Source organism: Humulus lupulus, chromosome 1 (assembly GCF_963169125.1).
Source record: "Humulus lupulus chromosome 1, drHumLupu1.1, whole genome shotgun sequence".
NCBI classification, from domain to species: domain Eukaryota; kingdom Viridiplantae; phylum Streptophyta; class Magnoliopsida; order Rosales; family Cannabaceae; genus Humulus; species Humulus lupulus.
This window is the reverse complement of record NC_084793.1, coordinates 182248013-182272860: the sequence shown is the minus strand read 5'-3', so window position 1 is coordinate 182272860 and position 24848 is coordinate 182248013. Positions and strand designations below refer to the sequence as shown.

The 24848-nt window shown below is 37.2% G+C and overlaps 1 protein-coding gene across 2 annotated transcripts; it reads left to right on the top strand.

The window, feature by feature from the left end:
• The first annotated feature begins 6145 nt into the window (after nucleotides 1–6145).
• LOC133801119 (probable magnesium transporter NIPA6) lies at nucleotides 6146–21933 on the top strand. Of its 2 annotated transcripts, XM_062239269.1 has the most exons (9): nucleotides 6152–6590; nucleotides 6667–6723; nucleotides 7045–7135; nucleotides 7286–7446; nucleotides 7542–7669; nucleotides 7774–7911; nucleotides 19485–19577; nucleotides 19683–19800; nucleotides 21343–21933. In XM_062239269.1, the coding sequence occupies exons 1-9, from the start codon at nucleotides 6470–6472 to the stop codon at nucleotides 21468–21470; spliced, it is 1035 nt and encodes a 344-aa protein (XP_062095253.1). In that variant the 5' UTR covers nucleotides 6152–6469; the 3' UTR covers nucleotides 21471–21933. The 2 variants fall into 2 exon arrangements, with proteins under 2 accessions (XP_062095258.1, XP_062095253.1); XM_062239274.1 differs by lacking the exons at nucleotides 19485–19577; nucleotides 19683–19800; nucleotides 21343–21933 and adding an exon at nucleotides 14754–14975 and having other exon boundaries at nucleotides 6146–6590.
• Nucleotides 21934–24848: the final 2915 nt, after the last annotated feature.

Here is a 24848-nt window from a genome sequence, read left to right as displayed (position 1 = left end):
ACGTGGGAACTGGAATCAGAATTGCAGGAGCGGTATCCCGAGTTGTTCAGGTAATTTCGAGGATGAAATTTCTATAAGGAGGGGATAGTTCTAGCGACCCAAATTTGTTAATAAGGCTTGGGGCCTTGATTAGCATTCCTGGAGGGCAATAATTGCTCTATTGTATTAACATGTGAATTTAATGAAAATGTGATTAGAAGTGCATGTTTAGGTGATTAAATATGCATGTGGGCCCCATTTGGCTGTTAGGGGCATACTTGTAATTTTAGCCCGTTGGGGGCATAAATGTTATATTTTTGTGTATTGTGATTGATACCACGTGTGGGTGGTGATATAATTGCGGTGCGCGATCCGAGACGGTCTTACGGAGTTGTTTAGCTAGGACGTCACAATGGGGTCAAATACCCGGCTTGGGAGGAGCTTAGGGGTATTTTGGGAATATTATAAAATGTTCGGGAATTATTGAGTAGCGGTTAGTGATAGTAATAGTTTAGACATGTCGAGATTAAAACGGGGATTTTTAGGCATACCCAAGGATTTAGCGGGATGTGTTAAAAGACTAAATCGCCCTTGGTGGCATATGAGGACTTGGGTTAACTTAAGGGGCAATTAGGTCATTTTGGCAGCTGGTTATAACTAGTTAAGGGCTGGGAAATACTAGAACATTTTAGCAAAGGCTGAGGAAAGGAAAAGAACAGAATTTCTTAGCTCTCCCTCTCTCACATTCGGTTCCCTCTTTTCCTCTCCTTGATAGTTGAGAGCTTGCTGAGTCTTGAGGATTTTAGACTAGAGAATTGAAGGATTTCAGTTGCTGTGATTAGGGGAGTTAGCTCAAGGGTGTGATAAGCTCAGAGGTAAGGAATTCATCCCTATTTTCTTTAAGTTTCCAAGCTTGATTTTGAGAGTTTGAGAATGGAAGTTGAAAGCTGGATTTGTGGCTTGTTTGTGTGAGAATTCAGCTTGGGAATCAAAAGGGGTTTAGCTTGGAGTTGGAATTGGAGGAAGCTCAAGGTCAAATTCTTGTTTGAGGTAAGAATTCCATGCATTACTGAGGTTATGCTCTGTTATGGTTTAAGTTTTATAAAGTTTTAAACCAATTTGTGAATCATGGGTTTGAATGTGTGTTTAGGTTTGTTATTGATGTTTTTCGAGTTGCCATATGGTCTATTTGGGGTTTTGGAATGAATTTGGGATTTAGGTATGTCTTGGTTTTGATTTGGAAGTGTTTTGGCTCGGGAAAATGTTGGGGAAAAAACCCAGCTTTTTGGGTTCGCGTATGGGCGCAGCAGCCCTGTTCTTCCGTGCCGCGGCGCTAGGATGCATCAGGGGAAGGGCACCATTCTGGACACCGCGGCCCCTATAGGGGGGTGCCGCAATGCTTGGCCATTTCTAGGCAGGGGGAAAATGTGTTTTTGGGGTGTTGGCTCAAGGGGCTAGGGGGATGCTTCCGCTACCATGTAGGGGGAAACGGGAGGTCCCGAGAGCACGGGATTGGTTTCGGGAGATGATTATAAATTGGTTAGTAATGAGAATGCTATGTGTGTGTTGTGACTAGGTTATCAGCGAGGCTCGGGTTAGAGGACCATGCTCGAGATTTCGGTGCTCAAGAAGCTTGGGACACAGGTAAGAGAATTGTTGTACCCGTAGAGCAGGGCGAGGCCCCATAGTTGTGTTGCAGGGCACAGCCCTATATGGTTATGTGTAGGGTGTAGCCCATTGATTTTGTTAATACATGTTTAAGTGTTTGTTTAATTATGCTATGTATGCATATATATGTGAATGATCGGCAAGAGCCAGGAACGGCGAAGGCCGAGAATGGCAAGAGGCTGAGAGCAGCGTTTAGCACGCGGAGTGCGAGTTGCCAGGGTAAGATCCTAAAGGATACCTGGGATATCCTTACGGTGTGAACCGCGAACCCAGGGCCTGGTAAAGTGCCTGGGACGGCATGGCCATATATGTTTAGCCTGTTGGCGGATTTGCTATGTGTTGAGTGATTGATATGCATATGTTATCTATTTGTGTGGAGTTTTCTTGTTGGGCTTCGACTCATGGGTGCTCTGTGGTGCAGGTAAGGGCAAGGGGAAGATCGGCCAACCATGAGTACGGAGAGCGTAAGGCGACGCGTACATGTCTGGTTTGCCTGGCTGCCACGGCCAGGGGTATTTTTGGGAGATGCTTTGTACTGAATCCTATTTTCTTGTTTAATCGACTTAAAACATATTTTGAGTTGTAAATATTTATAAACAGTATTTTCGGGATCCCTAATGTAAAAAATTTATACTTTTCAATGAATGTTTACATTTTCAAATTATGTGATTTTAATATAGTTTAGTTACACTTTTGAGTTAAATGCTTGGTTAGCTAGTTAAGTGCACATTTTAAACTCACTTAGTAACAACTCTAAGGTAGTAGGGCGTTACAGTGTCCTTTAACCATACCAAAAGCATTGAGTAAAGATGGAAGCATCTTAACCTAAAGCTTCATCAAACCATTCAAATTATCATTGCTAACATTTGAATGGTTTGAGTCAAATACAGTGATCATCCAATCTGTCACATTTATCTCACAAAGGACTCAATGATTCCCTTTAATGCACCAGTGGAAGTAGATCTCGGTGCAATCACCCCAAGGTTTCCTGTATTTTTTCCTTTTCTCCTTTCGTAAACATAAGAATGTCCTCATCCAATTGGTAAGACCTGCTCCTGCTCTTGAAATTGTCATACCTGCTAGGAATATACTATGCAAATGATGAATCAAGTATGGTGGTAGTCACGGGGCACGTCTTCGACAACTCAATAAGACATCTATGTATAAGATAATTCGCAGCGTCGAGATGCTGCAAACAAATAGAGTATCGTTAAAATAAAGAATTGTTAAAATGAAATGAATGTGTTAACAGTGAATATAAAAAGACTTACAGTTTCTGCCAACCATTCTTGCCACCTTCAATTTCAGGAACTAAACAGGGGTGCCATCACAACCTTCCAACTTCCTCGGTCTGATGTTGTCAATCTCACCGAGTACCCATCGGTTAAAAGTTGTCAACATATCTTGATCCAACTCCTTTAAAGGATGGATCACCACTGGTCCTTAAACTTTGGACGCTTGGTTGTTGGAGTATAGTCCTTGTACCTCATTGGTCGATGTCTAGTGCGCTTACTTGTAACAGGAGCAATTAGTATACATTCTACTTCATTTAAAAAAAATGTAATAACTCATGGATTAGTAGCACCTAAGGTCGTCTGCACTGGCTGAGGAGGTGTGGCTTCTCCAACAAGAGCCTCGTAATATGTGGGGAGGATGACATACTCTAAGTCCTCTGCTGGAGTAGGTATATCACCAAGTGTTGCCAACTTCTCCAATATAACTTTTTTATTCTTAAGGACGATACCTAGAGTGGCCATAACCTCGTCCATTGCACCTGATAGTCTAGCCATCTCACCCAACATAGCCTCATAAGCCCCAGGACCAGGAGCAGAAGTAGGTTCTGCAATAGTATCAAGAGCAGTCTCCGTCGGGGCATCCTCCACAAATATGCCAGCCTCCACAGCTATCTCAACAAACACAACAGCCTCTGTCTCAGGATTGAAGGGTCTTCCTTCCTTAGGCACAGACTGGATCATATCTCACACCATCACATACCTAGGAGCATCCCCCTCTGTCCTCTAATATATAGTGCCAAAGAAGTCTTGCTCGTCTAGCCGAGGCCTGAGGATAGAAATGCATGACATCTATAATGGAAACAAAACAAGAAAGTTAGAAACTCCTAAAGTTGATTGGTATAAGGCAAAAGTTTTTTTATTTTTAAATTCAAAATAACTTACATGTCTCCTCGCAAGTATATCCTTCACATGCAAATGCTTCAGCTGGCCTATGCTCTCCCACTGTAGCATTATAGGCAACTTGAATCCACAGGACTTGGCATATTCCTTCTGCAAATCAAGAATAGTCTCATATGCCCAATATTGCAAGGCTGGTGGATACCCCTTGCAGGTGTACTTTGCCTCCACCTAAACATCCTTAGAAGATTCCACCTCAGTGGTCTTATTCGCCTTCTTACCAGGTATTGTAGCACCAATCGCTTTCATATCTATATTGAATTGTTTCACAGTTGTATCGAATGAAACTGATCTCCATGGATACTTTTCAAAATACTCTAAATCCTCGACCATCGATAATGAATCTCGCCAAATAGCATTATCGTTCTCAGCAGCCAATAGTATCCCCTCCACAAAATAAACCAAACCGAGCTTGTACAAATCATCAAGTACATCGCACATACCAAGACCTCATTTCAACATAAAGAACCTAGTGTCTTTCTCGGGTTCCACATTGAAATATGTATCGAGTAGGCGGGAGGATGTTAGGTGAGGTTGAATGTCAACGACAAGTGGTGGACAAGAGCAGCTCAGGCCAGTCATAATGACAAACTCGTGCACCCAAAACTTACCTAAGTTTGGGCCCATCAAGAAGTGCACCACATCGTCATGTGGAGACTTCAACTTCTGCAAAAGCAGTGTGTGCACTAATGCCCCAGAGAATGAAAAGGCAGTGGCTGTGAAGAATGGTCCAAAAATAGACTCATTCACCCTCCCCAACAATCCATGCTCCTCAAACCTTTTCTTCAATTTAGTTAACCACCCGAAACCCCTATAAGTCATACGACCGACATGAATGATCCTCTATGTGGATCTCAAGCAGTGGGACACGTCTGAGTGACATCTACAAAATATCCAAAAAAAAGAGAGAATTAGTTAAATTTACAGAAAAAAAATTGATCTGCTGTTGTCATCGAATTACCATCGATTTGGCATCGAAGCAAAAAGCAAAAAATCAACATATACAAGTATGCATCGAAACAACATCGAAATACCATCAAAATTGATTTTACAAATCAGCAAACAAACTATCGATATGCCATCGAAATGGCATCGAAATTGCATCGATATACATTTAACAAATAAAAACTGAACTAAGCCACCCTCTAATGAGCATTGAAATAACATCGAAATTGCATCGATTATATAAAAAATAAAATCAACAAACAATGTATCGATATGCCATCGAAATAGCATCGATTATGCATCGAATATCTTTGAAACATATAACATATAAAAGTCATCGACATCACATCGACATAGCATCAATGCATCACCATTTAAATGAATGGGATCGAACAACCATCGAAATAGCATCGAAATTATTAGATTTATCAAAAGAACACTAAAACCAAGAAAGCATCGAAATACCATTGAATTAGAATCGAAATTGCATCGATAGACATTTAACAAATAACAACTAATACTAAAAAACCCATCGAATATGCATCAAAATATCATTGAAATTTCATCGATATACAAAATGAAAACTGAAAACTATGCAAGCATCGAAATAACATCGATTTACTATCGCCTTTATTTAATGATCCATCGAAAATTCATCGATTGAGCATTGATGACACAACATCAATTATTCAAAAATATACACATGCACTGGATGTCATCGAATTACCATCGATTAAGCATCGAAATGACATCGAATGAACATCGACCGACCAAAATTTTACATAATTTAAACCCAATCTTCCAAAACAATGCACATAGAATCAAACCCATTTCAAGCTTTTTTTTTTTTTTTTTGCAAAATAGAGATTAAAATCCTACATTAGAATTAAAATCAAACCCATTTCATCGATTTTATACATTACGATTCAATTTTATTTTAAAAAAAATAAAAAGGAGCTTACCGTTGCCGTTGACAGAGAAGATGGTGGTGACGGCGACGACGGTGGTGTGCTGGCTGTGACGAGAAAAGAGAGAGAGAGAGTGTTTCACTTGGGAGAGAGAGTGAGAATGCGAGGGTATGCGAGAGAGATGTTTCCCCTAAGAGAGATTTTGAACTGAGAGAGAGGAAGAGTGTTTGAAAGTCATGAATATTTTTGTCCAAAAAATTGAAAATATGATATATTTGATATAATAACTTATATTGGCATTTACAAAAAAATTAACTATGTTAAAATGCATATGTCCTAAAATTTCCCTATATAAACTCAAAAATATCTATAATTTATGCTTTAAAATTGAAGTCTTTAACTTTTGTCCAAAAGTAAAATTGAAGTCATTACTTAGTATTGAAGCGTGACAACTAGGATCAAAGGAACGGTCAGTTTTCAGGCTTGCAAGGAGAGTGACTGGCAGGTGAGAAACAGGCATTGCTTTCTCCGTAACGACCTCCTTTTCTCTCTCTCTCTCCTCTCGAACTAAGTCAAAAAAGACAATCTTAACTCTCAAATGACCCAATTTTGACGAACCCAAATCGCAAATCTTATTCCAATCTCATTCTACGACTAGAACTTTCAGACCACAAATCTCAGTTTGTGATATGAGTCATAGCCTTTCATCTTCGTGTCCTCGAAATTGTTGTTTTTGGTGGCCCTATTGTTGTTGTACATAGTGATTGATAATAATAGATGTACTCGAGTAATCTCAAGGGATTTATCTTGGCGGTCGTCTCCAGCGCCTTCATTGGTTCCAGCTTCATCATCAAGAAAAAGGGTCTCCGAAGGGCAGGCGTAAATGGCCCCGGTGCCAGTACGTTCTGTTGGTTTATTTATTCAATTTACAATTGCTTTTAGCTTTCTGGTGTCTAATATGTGCTTTGGATTAGGTGTTGGAGGATATGGGTACCTTTTGGAGCCTCTGTGGTGGCTGGGAATGGTTACAAGTAAGTGTTTTTGCCCTTCTTCTACTTTGGCTGCTAGCTGCATTATGTGTCATGTAGTTAGCTATATTCGGCTGATATTTGTTTCGTAGTTAAGTATGAGAAAAACAATGAGTATGACCTTGTTCAGAGTCTCTTAACTGCCCTTTGGTTGATTTAGCTCTGCTAATAAAAGTTCTTTATTGTAAAATTTTCAATTCAATTTGGGAACTACCAGCAACCAAATGGGCAATTACGTTTCTTAGCTTTTCTTTCCTGGATATTTATTTTCCTGGATTTTATGGGATATGATACTGCAGACTAATAATTTTTTTTACTCGGCAGTGATTGTTGGAGAAATTTTAAACTTTGTAGCGTATGTTTATGCCCCTGCTGTGCTTGTGACACCGCTTGGTGCACTGAGTATTATTGTTAGGTACATTCTGTCATTCTTTTTTATTGATCAAAACTGCTGCTACCCGCCCCGCCCTGCTCCCTCTCTTTTTTTCTTTTTCCTTCCTTAATATTTCTAGCATTATGCTTAGGTTAGTAATCTGATATATTGATCTGGAAATGGATATGGCAGTGCTGTTTTAGCTCATTTCTTGTTGAAAGAGAAGCTTCAGAAAATGGGGATGTTGGGCTGCCTTCTATGTGTCGTAGGTTCTACAATGATTGTCCTTCATGCTCCTCAAGAGCTTTCTCTGAACTCTGTGGAAGAAATCTGGGAATTGGCTATTCAACCAGGTAGGTAGCTATAATTCATTACTAGTAAAAATGGTTTCTTCCTTTGCTTATTTTTCTGCTCATTGATCTGATGTATTCTTATCTCTTGCTTGCAGCATTTCTTTTATACACAGCCTCAGTGGTAGCACTGACATTAGTGCTCATTTTGTATTGTTCTCCCCGCTATGGCCAAACCAATATAATGATATATATTGGGATTTGCTCTGTGATCGGATCATTAACTGTAAGTTACTTTAGCATTCTAGCTAACTGCTGCTTCTCCCTTGTGCGCTCACTTTACTATATTTGGAGCATGATAACTTCTGTGATTTGTTCTCCCATTTGCAGGTCATGAGCATAAAGGCCATTGGCATTTCTATCAAACTTACATTGGAGGGCATAAACCAGCTGATATACTTTCAGACATGGATTTTTGCAATGGTTGCCATAACCTGTATCATTACTCAACTAAATTATCTTAACATGGTTAGTTCATAATAATACACCAATTAAACCTTATTTGTATAATCAAATCTCAAAAACCCTATGTGTATAATCAAAGCTCTATGCATTTCTTACTATTTTTGTCTTCTGTACTTGGGTTTTAATAATTAAGCAAATGTTGCAAGTATGCATATAATAATTGATGTAGAATATCTATTTTCAGATCATCCTTGTAATTATCTCATATACTGATTAAAATTTCGGTTTGGACAACTATTTGAGACACTTGAATGATAAATAATTTTGATCTTATTTTGTATTTATTGGATACTGTAGAAAATGGTGAATCGATTCTGTGTATTATTCAAGTAAATAACATGTATTTATACAAAATTAGAGAGACTAACTAGGAAACTAGGAGAGAAATTAGGAAACTAAGATAATTACAATTAATCCTAATTTCTAGCTAATTTACAGCTAATATATTCTAACACTCCCCTCAAGCTGGAGCATAAATGTTAATCATGCCCCAGCTTGTTACAAAGATAATCAACCCGCACCCTATTCAAAGCCTTTGTGAAAATGTCCCCTAATTGTTCTCCAGTCTTCACATATCCTGTGGAGATCCAACCTTGTTTAATTTTCTCACGAACAAAATTACAATCAATTTCAATGTGCTTAATTCGCTCATGGAACACAGGATTTGAGGCAATATAAAGAGCAACTTGGTTATCACACCACAATTTTGGTGGTACTGAAGTCTTAAATCCTACTTCAGTCAAAAGTTGATATCTCTACATTATCTCACACACAGATTGTACCATAGCTCTATATTCTGATTTTGCACTGGATCTAGACTTAACATTTTGCTTCTTACTCTTCCAAGAGACCAAATTGCTCCCAACAAAGACACAATAATCCGAAGTGGATCTTCTATCTACCTTAGAACCTGCCCAATCTGCATTTGAGAAACACTCAATATGAGTGTGCCCATGATCCGTGAAAACGATACCTCGTCCTGGTGCTCCCTTCAAGTAACACAAAATTTGCTGTAACGCTACCCAATGATGAATTGTTTGAGATAAACTGCAATTGATTGACAACTCTAACTGAGAACGCAATGTCTAGTCGAGTCATCGTAAGATAATTCAACTTTCCAACCAACCTGCAATATTTTTCAAGGTCTTCAAATGGTTCCCCATCTCTTGTAAGGTGCACAACAGGATTCATTGGAGTACTACAAGGTTTTGCTCCCAATTTTCTTGTCTTAGTCAACAAATCAAGTACATACTTTCTTTGAGATAAAAAAATACCTTGTTTACTCTGAGTGACTTCAACTCCCAAGAAATACTTGAGCACCCCCAAATCCTTCGTGTGAAACTAGGTATGAATGAAAGATTTAAGAGATGAGATTCTTCTAGCATCATTTCCAGTAATAACATTATCATCCACATACACAACTAACAAAATGATATCGATAGTTGATCGTTTATAGAACACAGAATGGTGTGACTTACTTTTCAACGTACCAAATTTCTCAACAGCCTGACTAAATTTACTAAATCAAGCACAAGGACTTTGTTTCAAACCATATCAAGATTTTCGAAGATGACAGACTCGCCCTGACTTCCCCTGAGCAACAAACCCAGGAGGTTGCTCCATATATACCTCTTCCTGAAGGTCTCTATGAAAAAAAACATTTTTGATATCTAGCTGATGCAAAGGCCAATGATGAGTAGCTGCCATAGAAATAAACAGTCGAACAGATATCAGTTTAGCAACAGGAGAAAAAGTATTACAATAGTCCACTCCATAGGTTTGAGCATAACCCTTAGCAACAAGACGGACCTTCAAACGAGCAATTGATCCATCTGGATTGACCTTAACCGTGAATACCCATTTGCACCCTATGACCTGTTTTCTCGAAGGTAAATCAACCAAGTCCCAAGTACTATTTCCATAAAAAACATTCATCTCTTCTATCATTGCATCATGCCAACCAGGATGAGATATGGTTTCACGAACAATTTTAGGAATCGAGATAAAATCAAGAGAAGCAATATAGGAGCAAGAAGAAGATGACAAGTGATTAGAAGAAACAAAAGAAGAAATAGGATAAGTGCACTGGCGTTTACTTTTATGTAGCGCAATGGGAAGATCATCGCTTGAGTTCGAATCTGATGACAAAGAAGCAGGTGCAGGACATGAAACAGGAGGTGGATGCCTGAAGTACACTTTAATAAGAGGCGGAGGCATGTCAGGAGTTGTGGCTGAGGCAGGTGGAGGAACAAGAGACTCGTCAGAACATGTGTCAGGTGCAGAAGATGTGATAGAATATACCAACAAATCATCATCCTCCCTGCGACGAGTAGGAGTAGAAGAAGACGAAAAATAGTGTTTTCCACGATGGTAACATCAATGGAGACGATATTTGTTAAGATCAGAACAACAACACCTATACCCTTTCTAAAGACGAGAATAACCAAGAAAGACACTTTAATGACTTATGATCTAATTTGGTGACATGTGGACGAACATCTCGAACAAAACAAATACTGCCAAATATCCTAGGAGCAACTGGAAACAATGACTTACCAGGAAAAATATTTTATATGGGATCTCACCATTAAGAACACAGGATGACATGCGATTGATAAGAAAACATGCTGTGGAAACATCGGCCCAAAAATGTTTAGGAACATGCATTTGGAACAAGATGGCTTGTGCAGTTCAAGGTGTCTGTTTTCACGTTCTGCTACACCATTTTGGGATGCAGAATCAACGCAAGACGTTTCATGAAGCATGTCATTAGAGATCATGTAAGAGTGAAATTGAGCAATGTATATTTCTTGGCATATTATCACTTCACAAAGTACGAACAGAAACATAAAATTGATTTGTAATCTCAGCACAAAATGCACAAAATATAGAGAACAACTCAAAACGATTTTTTATTAAATATAACCAAGTTAAACGAGGATAATCATCCACAAAAGTAACAAAATACCTGAATCCAGGTTTAGACAAAATAGGACCACAAACATCAGAATGAACTAATTCAAAAGAAACACTAGCACGTATATTAATTCGAGGACTTGAACTAAGACGATGATATTTGACAAACTGACATGACTCAATCTAATGAAGACACCTTACTATATTGGGGACAAAATTTCTTGAGCAAAGGAAGGGATGGATGACTCAACCGACAATGAGCCTCAAAAGCAGAAGCGACACTCGGACAAGCAATAGAATTTGGTGGCAGTGGATCAAGAACATACAGGCCGTCAGATTCATGTCCTTTACCAATAATCTTCTTCGTCATAAGATCCTGAAATAAACAATGATCAGGAAAGAATGAGATGCAACAATTTAGATTACGAGTAAGTTGACTAAGAGAAAGCAAATTAAAAGATAAATAGGTAAGTGTAAGACTGATGACAAAGTAAGCAGAGGTGTAGGAGTAATAGTGTCAGATCCAAGAACAGAAGATGGTGACCCATCAGCTAAGGTAACAGTAGAAGTGGGACTACGAGACTGAAAAGTGGAAAAGAGACTGGAATTACCTGTCATGTGATCGGTGGCACCAGAATCAATGACCCATTTTGATGATGTGGAAAGAAGGCATGCATTAGATTTACCTGAATCAGCAATTGCAGTGACAGAAGGAGATGGCGACTTAAGTAATTATTGGTACCTTGAGAACTTGACAAATTCATCAGCAGAAATAACGATCGATTTGTCAGATGCATCACTGGTGCTTGCAATATTAGCAGCGTTTTTGCTGATTTTTAAATTGTAGCTTCCTACACTCAAACTTGGTGTGGCCTGGTTTCTTACAATACTTGCACATAATGCTTCCGGAATTCGATGTTCGATTGTCAAGTTCTTGTGAATTGCCTCCTCTGTATCCACTTGGAGTAGAAGTTTTCTACGGTGCATAATTATTACGACTAACCAAAACACTATTAAGAGAAACAGATGGAGTAGTTTTCATGCGAAGAACACGACTAAAGACATCTTGTAAAGAGGAGACACAAGAGCCAGAAAGAACTTGTGCCTTTGTAGAGTCAAATTCAGATGAGAGTCCTGCTAGAAAGCTCATGATAACTATCTGCTCTCGCTGGTGCTGTTGAACCTTCACATCAGGACTAAATGACAACAACACATTCAACTCTTCGTATGTCCTCTTAAATGCCATAAAGTGGTTTATAAGAGACTGATCTTGTTTCTCCGCACGGTAAAAGGCTTTGCAAACATCATACATACGAATTTGAAGAAACAAGCGAGCATCCTCCCGTAGCCACATCTTTCTTTTATCATCTTTTTCTTCTGGAAGATCATCAATCAAATGATCATCTTTGTCAATACTTCTTACATAAAACCTAACAATCTTACTTCATTCCAAATAATTCGAAACAGTCAATTTATGGTCCGTGATTTTAGACATCACAAGAACCACATCAGAAACACCCGCTGATTTTGGATCTGATTTTGTCTCTGCCATAATCTCAAAAGCAAATATTGAAAAAGACAAGGAAGAAAGCGATTAAAGAAAGAACACCCAAACACCAAACCACAAACGGAGAAGAACCACCGGAGACAGAGGATAGAGGAGGGTTGAAAAAGGAGCAGAAACTGACAGCTGTCAGATTAACGGTCAGATGCGCCTACACGCGCCGGCACGTGGGGAAGATCGCGGTGGTGAGGGCAGCACGTGAGGCTCACGCGCGGTGATTCTAATGGCTGGACTTTGAGGTTTTGACGATCGGCGGCTGAGCAATCCTTCTGTGTGGGTGGTGATAACTAAAACACACTCCAAATAGGATTACTGAAAAAGGAACCCTAAAATAAAGAAAGAACCAAACTCAAACCCTAATTTTGGGATCAACCTTAATTTCAAAATTCGAACCCTAATCGAATTGCTCTGATACCATGTAGAAATTGGTGAATCAATTGTGTACAGTATTCAAGTAAATAACATGTATTTATACAAAACTAGAGAGGTTAGACTAGGAAACTAGGAGAGAAATTAGGAAACTAAGATAATTACAATTAATCCTAATTTCTAGCTAATATATTCTAGCAGATACTATATTATTTGTGGATCAAACATGTAGTCCGACTTCCAACCCCTGTCTAGTTTTGAGTTATATATGATTTTTACTGGTAAGAAGAGATTTTACTAGTCATGTTCCTGAATTGAGTATTATGATATATTGATATAAAATATTGTGTAGAAGATACTGTTTTATTTTATTTTATTAGCTAATATTATTTAAATGTTTGTTAGAGATATTAGTTACTTAGAATGTGAAACAAATCTGTATATTTTCTTTCTTAGATATTTGTTAGGTTGATTTAATTGTAATTAACTGATTTGATTTTATTGTAATTACTCCAAAATATTAGGTATTCAGTACCAATTATCTCTATAGGTTGTATCGTGCCTATTTAAATAGCATAGCTCACAAATAATAAAATATGTGAGGCTATTTTCCACACGGTATCAGATCCCATACCCTCACCCTAGCGATCGCAATTTTTTTTCCTCTGCTCTTTTGAAATAGCAAAAATTTTTTCCTTCTTCCCGATCGCAGCCTTTGTTTCCCTTATGCCAGACCCCACCAACCAAACTCCTCCAATGGCTTCCATCACTGATAATAACTCAACCAACTCCTCCATCAACAAAGCTCTTAAGAATTCTTCTGATGCCTCTCCTCCATTTGATCACCAAAATTCTCTCCAAATCACAATCCACAAGCTGAATGATCAGAACTTCTTGCAATGGTCCCAATCTATGAAGATGTATCTGCGTGGATGTGGTTGCTTGGGGGTATTTGAATGGTTCTATTGCTGCTCCTTACCTTGCTGATCCATCTTATTCCAAATGGGAGTCGGAAAATTCTCATTATGGCATGTTTGATCAACTTCATGGAAGTTGATATTGGTAAGACTTATCTATTTCTCTCCATTGCTCAAGAAGTGTGGGATATTGTCTAGGAAGCCTTCTCGGATTTGGAGAATTCTGCTCAAGTCTTTGAACTCAAGTCTCTGCTTAGGGACCAGCGACAAAACTCTCTTTCGATAACTCAATACTATGGTATTCTTTATAATCTTTGGCAAGAGATTGATTTATTTTATGTGCCTGAATGGAAATGTTCTGCTAATGCTTCTGTTTATCAAAAAATGCTTGATCGAGAGAGACTTTTTTATTTTCTCCATGGACTTAATCGAGACCTAGACGAGGTTCGTGGTCGTCTCTCCTGTTGATGCTGAAATTGACCATTCTGCTCTTGCTGCTCGGTGTCCTAATGATGGTGATGACTCTCGAGGGACTCGTCGTGACCGCCCCTGGTGTACTCACTGCAGTAAGGTTGGTCATACCAAGGAGACATGCTGGAAGATTCATGGGAAGCCTCGCTCCTCTAATTGAAACAATTTCGACAGTTAGACCTTACTCGCTACTCCACCTAAGCCTTTTCCGTATTCTCAAGCCCAAATCACTCAACTCCATCAGCTATTGAACACATCAACCACTGCTTCCGTACCCGAACCTGTCTACTCTTAATCAAGGTACTTCTGCTGCCTTCAATGCTAAAAAAACTGCCTGGATTGTAGACTTCGGGGCTTCGGACCACACGACTGGTCAGTCAAGCCACTTTACCACATATTCTCCTTGCCCAAGTACTCACAAAATTAAAATTGCTGATGGTTCTTTTTCTTCTGTGGCTGGTAAAGGATCTATACGTTTATCTTCTTCCATTATACTCCATGATGTTCTCCATGTTCCCAATCTGTCTTGTAACCTTCTTTCTGTCAATAAAATAACCCAAGATCTGAACTGTTTTGCTTCTTTCTCACTACTTGGTTGTCATTTTCAGGATATGTCTTCGGGGAAGATGATTGGGAATGCGAAGGCATGTAGCGGACTGTACTACTTTGACTATGTTCCTCCTGCTCAAGTCACAAAAGCTTTGATTTTCGGTTGTATTTCTTCAGATAATAATGATATTATTCAGTGGCATTATAGGCCACCCTAGTTTCTCATATTTAAAATATTTATTTCTTAAGTTGTTTCAAAATAAAGACTTTAGCTTATTTCATTGTGAAATGTGTCAGTTTGCTAAACATACTCTTGCCATTTTTCGTTCTATCTCTTACGAATCATCACAACCTTCTAATCTTATTCATAGTGATATATGGGGACCATCTCGAATAATAAACACTACAAATACAAAATGGTTTATCATTTTTATTAATGATTACACAAAGGTTAGTTGGGTATTTTTGCTTAAATCTAAATTTGATGCTGCCATAATTTTTAAAAATTTCCACTCTATGATCAAAACTCAATTCAATGCAAATCTTCTAGTCTTACACACCGACAATGGAACTGAATATTTTAACTCAATCTTGGGTGATTATCTCCTCTCTCATGGCATTGTTCATAAAAGTTCTTGTGCAGGCACACCCCAACAAAATGGGATTGCTGAGCGCAAACATAGACTATTATGTTCACAACGTCTATTCCAAAACACTTTTGGGGTGAGGCAATACTCACTGCTGTCTATCTTATCAATAGAATGCCATCTCAAGGGTTGAAATTTCACACTCCTCTCTCTATGCTTCTCAAAGGATATCCAAAAACACTGCTGGTTTCTAATCTTCTTTTGAAAACTTTTGGTTGTATCCTTTATGTCCATGTTCTTGGTCAAAATAGATCTAAATTTGATCCTCGAGCCCTTGAATGCATTTTTTTTTGGGTTACTCTTCTACAAAGAAGGGCTACAAATGCTACCATCCTCCCACTCGTCGTATGTACATTTCAATAGACATTACATTTTATGATGTCTCAAGTTGGGATACTTGCCTTCCAATGGCTATCCCCAAAGTTCCGGAGTTTCCAAACCCATCTAAACAACAAGAATCTCAGCCACATAAGCCTAAGGAACTCTTAGTCTACTCTCGCCGACCAAAAAATATTCAAGTATTACAGTCCACTAATGCTCCAACATCTCATGAATCTGATCCACAAACTACTGATGTAAGTAATTCCTCCCTTGCTCCTATTTTTCCTAATAATACTTTTCATGATGAATCTTCCCATATGATTGAACCTGAGTCTGAGTTACCTATTGCTAAGAAAAAGGGACCCTATGTCCAGATTTGTAAATTTTCTTCTCATTATAGAGCTTTCCTATTGAAAGTTGAGCAAGTGGTAATTCCCAAGGATATAACTGAGACTCTCTCGCAGAAAGAGTGGAAGCAAGCAGTGTATAAGGAGATTGGGGCATTAGAAGCTAACACTACATGGACACTTGTCAATCGGCATGTGGTGGGGTGTAAATTGGTGTTTACAGTTAAACATAAGGCTGATAGAACAATGGATCCATACAAAGCGAGACTAGTTGCAAAAAGATTCACTCAAACGCATGGTGTGGATTACGACGAGATATTTTCTCCTGTTGCAAAGTTAAACACTGTTAGAGTCCTACTATCTATTGTCACCAATCTAGATTGGCCCTTACAGCAACTAGATATCAAAAATGCCTTCCTTAATGGGTATTTGGAGGAATAAGTTTTCATGAAGATTCCTCCAGGATTCGAAGACAAGTATGGAAAAGAAAACCTGAAAAATTCTCTCTATGGCTTAAAACAATCTCCAAGAGTGTGGTTCGAAAGATTTAATCAGGTGATAAAAAAGCATGGATACAAACAAGCTCAATCGAATCACACTTTGTTTTTCAAACACTCACAAGAGGGTAAGGTGACTATCCTCATTGTTTATGTCGATGGCACGATAATATCAAGTGATGACTTTGGAGAACAAGAAAAACTTAAAGGTGTGCTAGCCCAGGAGTTCGAAGTCAAAGATCTCGGACCCATGAAATACTTTCTAGGTATGGAGGTGGCAAGAACTAAACAAGGAATTGCAGTATCTCAGAGGAAATATATTCTGGATCTTCTCAAAGAAACCGGAATGAGTGGTTGTAAATATGTAGCTACACCAATTGAACCAAAAGGGAAGTACAACAAAAATAAAAAAAGATAAGACCGTTGACAGAGGAATGTATCAACGACTAGTGGGTAAAATGATCTACTTGTCTCGTATCAAACCTGACATTGCTTTTGCCGTAAGCTTGGTTAGTTAATACATGCACAGTCCTCTAGAAGAACATTTGGAAGCTGTGTAAAGAATCTTGCGCTATCTAAAGAAGACACCTGGAACTGGATTATTGTTCCAGAAAAACGAAGAACGAGGTGTTGAGGCCTTCACAGATGCGGATTGGGCAGGTTCTATTGAGGATAGAAGGTCAACCACAGGCTATTGGTAGCTCGAAGCAGTGCAGAAGCAGAACTTAGAGCCCTTGCTCAAGGAGTATGCGAATTAATCTGGATCAAACGCATATTTCAGGAGCTGAAACTTCAAAGAACAAAGCCTCTAAAGTTATTTTGTGATAGCAAATCAGCAATCAACATTGCACATAATCCGGTTCATCATGATAGAACGAAACATGTGTAAGTGAATCGACACTTCATCAAAGAAAAAATTGAAGAAAGAGTTATGTGTTGTATATGTTCCTGGCAAACAACAACAGGCTGATATGTTCACTAAAGGTTTATCAAAAGAGTTTCAACGAGAATGTTTGCAAGCTGGGCATACAGAATCTCTATGCACCAGCTTAAGGGAGGGGGTAGAAAATACTATTTTATTTTATTTTATTAGCTAACATTATTTAAATATTTGTTAGAGATATTAGTTATATAGAATGTGAAACCAATTAGTATATTTGCTTTCTTAGATGAGTTTATACCTTTTTGGACCCTGTGTTTTGTCCCATTACCTGTTTGGACCCTGTATTTTGACAAATTACTTTTTGGACCCTATGTTTTGTAAAATAGTTAAAATAGAATCATAAACTCAATTTTGATGAAAAAAAATTGAATATAACAATACAATTTTTAAGCAGAATGATTTTATTTTTGTTCTGAATTGTTAGTTTGGTAAATTATTTGTGATTTTAGTTGAGAAAACATTGACCAAAATCGAATTTAGGGTTCTATTTTAACCATTTTACAAAACATAGGGTCCAAAAAGTAATTTATCAAAACACAGGGTCCAAGCAGGTAATGGGATAAACACACAGGGTCCAAAAATGTATAAACCCTTCTTAGATATTTGTTAGGGTGATATAATTGTAATTAGCTGATTTGATTTTATTGTAATTACTCCAGAATATTAGGTATTCAATACCAAATATCTTTATAGGTTGTACCGTGCCTATTTAAATGACATAGCTCTCAAATAATAAAATATGTGAGGCTATTTTCCACATATTGTCAGTGTTATAATGCAATTCTGCCATCTGCTGGAGCCCTTATATGCTCCCTTTATTTTTTAGGTCATTGTTAGTCACCTTGTTAGCGGGAATAGCTTGTTAATTGCAAGTAGTCTTAGTTTATGTGACTTTGTCTAGCTCTTTTGTTTGCTTTTTGGGTTATCTTACCTTTCCAACAAGGATATAAATTCTCGTCTTATAAGAAAGAAAATACAACAGGGTAATTTGCTTTCTCTCTCATTGTGATTGCGTAGGAAGTCCTCTTGTCACTTATTATGTTTTATACCTTTCTTTCTTGGTTTTGTAAGGAACATGGCTTTCCCTTCTTTCTCTCCATTTCTTTTCATGAAATCTTGCCTTCATCAGGTCGAAGAGAGCCTGGTATGAGCTACTTTGCATTGTTGGCCCATGAATTTGAAACATAGGAAAGTTTCTTTTGAAACCTAACACTTGGGCCTCAGGAAGCGATCAATTTTAAAGATTGTCATACATGATTTATTCTATCTGTTTATTAGTTATATTCTTGGTACTGTTACAGTTCATTTAATATTAGAATCAGGATTGCTTAATTTTCTGTCTATATATATGCCTTGCTATTTAAAACATTCTTAAGACTGTATATGAAGTTCTTAGAACTATTTTGAACTTTTTCTGTACACTGCTCTCCTGCTTTTTTTTTTTTGCCTCTCCTTTTCTCTACCTATCCCGTGTCATTTCTTTTTCCCTTTTCTTATGTATATGACTATCTAATGGAGAGATATATTACTACAAGATAAACATAACTAAATTAGACTTTCTTTTACCAACATCTCCTATACAAGTTTAATGATTTGGCTTTTTTCTCAAGGGTTCCTGTTTATAGTAAAACAATCAATGCAGCTTCTGCTAGATTATGTTATTTACTTCTGATTAAATTTTTTAATTTTGTTTAATACTTTACACTATATAATTTCTGTGAATACAAAACATGTTTTTTCTTGTTTGCCATCCATAATTCCTTCAAAATTTTATTCCACTGTGTTATGTGTACAAAAGATGTTTTAAATCATAACTGGTATTAAATTGGTTTTCCCACCTATTAGTTTCTCTCTTGATTCACTTTTCTTGTTTTTCTTTGCTAGCACATCTGTATGTGAATGCAACCATTTCCTTCAAGGGTTGAAAGTTGACAATTATTTGTTGGTTGTTGGCTAAAATGTCCTGTGAATTTGTACATTGTTCCAAACCAGCTAAACTTTCTCCAAGCATCTCTTACTCCTTGAGCATTTGCAGGCATTGGATACTTTCAATACGGCAATTGTTTCTCCTATCTATTATGCTATGTTCACATCTGCTACAATATTGGCCAGTGCTATAATGTTTAAGGTATCCTCTCTCACACATGGTGATGAGAAATGATATGCCCTTTGTGTGGGTAAGGAAAATGTCTTGTGCTAAATGATGATTAGAAATTGGCTTACATATTTTTAGGATTATTCTGGTCAAAGTGCGAGCAGTATAGCATCAGAACTTTGTGGGCTTATCACTGTATTATCTGGGACTGCTATTTTGCACAGTACAAGAGATCCAGATCCACCAGTTATTACAGGTTTGTTAGTATTCTTACGATTCATTGCTACTTTTCATAGCATTGGTGTAATTGATATTCAATCAAATATGTTTGTTAAAGGCACACTAAACACTTGTACATCCTAATTTCAGTTCGGTTACCTAGGTCTCATTATATGCTTCTTTAGTGGATAATGCAATCATTGCTGAAAAATAAATTATATAAAAATTTAACCGTCTATTAGAATAATATTCCTGTGAATTTTACCATTGTTTCGAGAAGGAAAAAGAAATATTCAGAAGCGTCCTGAAGAAACTAATTTAACTAAATATGTAGAAGATACAAAATTAAAATGATTGAGTGGGAACTAGTTAACATTTTATTAGGGTGGAATTTAAGGTTATATAATCAGTGGAACAGTTTCTCGTTGAGCTCCATATTCCTCCCCTTATGAAACAACATGAGCTCACAAGACCAGCTCTTCAATATGTTATAGATTGTTGGTAGGTTTGGGGGTAATGAGCAGCCTTTTGTTTTGAAACTAGGAAGTTTGGATCTCAACCATGTGTTGAGGTTGAGGGAGCCATCATTCACTCAAGCAAGGATTCCAATTATGATTGCTTTAACTTGAGGTTTCTTAATCATCTCATGTTGCTATCTATTCTGGTCCTATAAATTAGTCTTGATACCTTTATTTTATTTTCCACTGAGGTTTGCAAAATTAAATTTCTACAAAATTGAGAAAGAGAGAGAGATGTGGGAGGAATCACAGAAATGACAAAAGTTTATATTTTGTTATTTTTATTTTGATGTGGTCGTCCATTCAAACCAAAGTTCGTATGGCAAGGAGGGAGCGATTTCGCAAATTTTGACACTAAACTTTCATAATGACAGTTCTTTTATATCTAGTTCTCTGTTACCTTATTCGTAGAGATGAATGAAAAATTTTACAGTAGTTTTTTTTCTTCTTTAAATTGAAATTTAGTAGTTTCTTTGTTGCTTTTAGCTCTTATTTCACATATCAATTTGAAATTTAGAGCATTATGGTTTTGGTTTAGAAATTAATTTAGCATGAAGTACATATGTAGGTTAATTTTTTGTACTGCTGACAAGTGACTTCTTTTTTATCTCACAAAATTCTTATTTTAAATTTTTATCATGCCATTTCATTATTGTCATTCCCCGGGAACCTGTTTTTATCTTCTCTGAACGGATTTACCTAGTGAACTTTCAATTTACACAGGATAATACAGAATAGATAGTAAGTAGAATCTAGTTGCAACTGAGTTGTCTCTTGTTAAAACCATGAGCATTCAGGTATGATAGTTCATCTATTTGATTTCCTGGCAAGGCCACGGTTTTGGCTGTAATGAGAGAAGCATTTTACCATTGAAAACTTTTGATGTCCGAGATGTTAAATTATTAAATAGGCTTTCGTTAAATATGTTTAATTAGAAATTGGTGTTTGTAATCTCATCGAGAAAGAAGTATCTAATACAACCCTTAAATGTGTGCATGTAATGTTTATCTACTTTCCATTCCGAATTTGTCAACTTTTTTCTGAATGTTGTAAACCTGCAGACTTGTACACACCATTATCTCCAAAAGTATCATGGTGCATTCAAGGGAATGGGGAATGGAAGCAGAAAGATGAAGATGGGACATCTCCGAATTTCTTCACGATTCTACGACCTGACTATTTCAAGTGATTAACCTTTTGCTCGAGAGGCTTTGGACTTTGATCTCTATTGTTGCTTCTCATCACCCCCAGCCTTTGATTTCATCATAAATTGTATTATTGGGGAGAAGAGAAGGTTCCGAGTCTGCAACGGGCTTGTTTGTGCTGCCAACAATAACATGCAGCTGGTAGAAATGTCGGATGGTCCGTGTCTACCTTTTTGGCATTTTTGAATTGAATTTTTTGAGTTCCATCCTGTGCATTAGACAATAGTCAAACCGCTATTGTTTCAGGGAAATGTTTGCCCTCCCCTGTGTCCTAAATTTGCCATATTGTATTTAATTTCTTTTTGTAAATTAAAGTGGTATTTAATGTTGTGTGGGCTGTACTAGTGAGTTGTCCATGTAATTTAATTCTAAAGGAAAATTTACTTGGGTAGTTGTATTTTTTTTTTTAATTTTAATTTAGTTTGTCCTGTTCGGAATTGAGAATCATATTTTCTTGGAAGCTTATGGCTCACTCACACCTGGTTTTTGGTTCTTTGATCAAAACCGCCTACTAATACTATAACATATAGGGGATTTTTAAAAAATATGGCTTTTTAGCCATCAATGTACAAAAATATAGGAGTTCAACTTTTTTTAATTTGTATGGGAAAATTTAATTAAGAAAAACTTAGTTTATGGGAAAACTAATCCCGTATTGGAAATCAAAATTAATCAAAACAAATGAGCAAAAGGAGGAGTACTATAGTAATTAATATAGCCAAAACTTCTTCAGTCAAGTCCATCTTCTCTTTTATTTTGCTCTAGCTGCCTCATCATCTCCACCATAGCCAAAACTCCTCCACTCGGCTGCCTCACCATCTCTACCATCATCTCCGGCCACCCACCCTCACTACCTACCAAGAACACCCTAGCCGCACCTCCGTGAAACCCAGCCACTCCTCCACTCGGCTGTCTCACCATCTCCACCATCATCTCCGGCCACCCCCTTACCACCTGCCAAGAACACCCCAGCCGCACCTCCGTGAAACCCAGCCACCTTCACCACCTTAGGCGCGCACCTCCATGAAACTCAGCCAAGAACACCCCAGCCGCACCATCGACGAACATAAACTCAATCCGCGCATCTCTGCGCGATTCCATTTGCGAGCCCCCAAATCCAAAACGACGAGGATAGGCTGAGGTGAGAGATGTTCTGGTGGTGGTCGGAGGCGAGGAAGAAGGGTGGCGCTTGGGCTGTGTGCGATTTGTGGTGCTCGGAGCTGTGCAAAACAACGGGGATGGCTGGGTTTGCGACGAGGTTTTGCGCGTAGGGGATGGGGGTTTCTGGTGGTAGTCGGAGGCGAGGGAGGAGGTTGGTTTGTGATCAAATCTGGCTTTTTTTTTTTTTTCTGTCTTGAGATCTGTGGTAATTGGTTACCTTCATGTTGTTTGTTTGTATATTTTAGGAGGTAAGGGATGGCTGGGTTTGCGACGAGGTTTTGCGCGTAGGGGATGGGGCTTTCTGGTGGTGGTCGGAGGCGAGGGAGGAGATTGGTTCGTGATCAGATCTGGTTTTTTTTTTTTTTTTTTTTTTTTACTGTCTTGAGATCTGTGGTAACTGGTTACCTTCACGTTGTTTGTTTGCATATTTTAAGAGGTAACTGGTTACCTTCACATTCTGATGTGTGTGTATATTTCTGGGTTCTATATGGTAACTGGTTACCTAGGTTACTAAATCATACTTACTCTTCTTCTTTTTTTCCTTCAAATGTGATGTTTTTTTTTTCATTTCTAATATGAGTGACTCGTCAACCTCTTATGATAACTGGTTACCCCTCTTATGGCAGTAAGTTACTAATCGCACTGTAACTGGTTACCCCTCCTTATACATGTTATTTAACCTCTAATATTATTTTTTACATAAATGTGAAAAAACACAAACAAGTAACTGGTTACCCCTCTAGATAAATGTTATTTAAGCTAGCTATAGGATTTTTTTTTACATAACTTTGAAAAATTAAATAAGTAACTGGTTACCTTACCCAGGTTTTAAAAAAAACGTACAACCGAAAAAAAAAGGAAAAAAAATGTTTACAATAAAAAAATAATAATAAACACAATTCATATTACAAAAAAAAAAAAAATATATTTGCAAAACAACCATGGAAAATTTTAATATAAAAATAGTTATATAAAATTAATATAAAAAAAATAATCAAATAAGCTAAAAAAAATAATCAAATTACAAACATACCCTTCAAAATTCATAAAACTTGATTAAGAGTGAAAATATGGCATAAACAAACTTTTATACAAAAATATGAGAAACTAAACCCATAAAAGTGAAATTAAAACAAAAAAATCCATAGGTTAACTTTTCTTGAAAAAAAGCCATATTTTTGTACAATCTATTAAAATTCTCATATAATATGTAATTTTCACTAACATATATTTATAAAAAAATAAAAAAAAAAGATTAAAAGAAAAAAGCTGAACAAATCAATAATTACATAATATGATTTGGAAGTAGGGATATTTGACATAGAATTTGTACCAACGCATTACAAATTCAAATAATTACTAAACAATAATAATAAATGAATATCAAATTAAATAAGTAAATGACTAATTAATATAAATCATCAATATCAGTTTGAACCATAACTTTTTTTTTTTTCTTTCAAAATAGATTGCATCATTATTAAAGATTGAAAACACATGCTAGATTGAAAGAGAGACATCTTCCAACCAGCAAAATTTATTGTCTAGTACAATAGGAATTGGAGCAATCATCTTTTCTTCCAATCAACTAGTAATGGCAGCTCGGGCAAAACCTCTAAAAGGCATGGTCTATCTTAATAGATCAAAAACTATGGTCTGTCTTAATAGATCTAAAACTATAAGAGTATTTGACATCATTCAATCACCTAAATCATAGGATACGACTTTAATTATACAATTATTTAACATGCTAAATGCTCGACTTATTTTATCGATATCATTAAGTTGTTTTCTACATGTTATTCTTGATTATGACACATTTCAAATCATGGCAGCTACGCAGTTAAAAGTGGATACAATCTAGCTCTGACTATAAATAACTCATTGCCTTCATCGTTTAACAAAGTGCTATCAATATGGTGTAGATCCTTTTGTGGAATTAAAATTCCACACAAAATATTGCACTTTATTTGAAGAGGTTACCACGAGATTCTTCCCACACTTAGAGCCTTACATCATTGCAATATCTCATCACATATCTATTGTCCATTGTGTGGTTTTGGGGATGACTCTAATAAACATGCTTTTTTTGGTGCCTTGTTTCGAGGAGATATGGAATCAAGTGGACTGCCCTTTCCTTTCACATAAAACAAATTTCTTATAAGGAAGTGATACTTTATAGGTCAGAAATACTTGAAAAA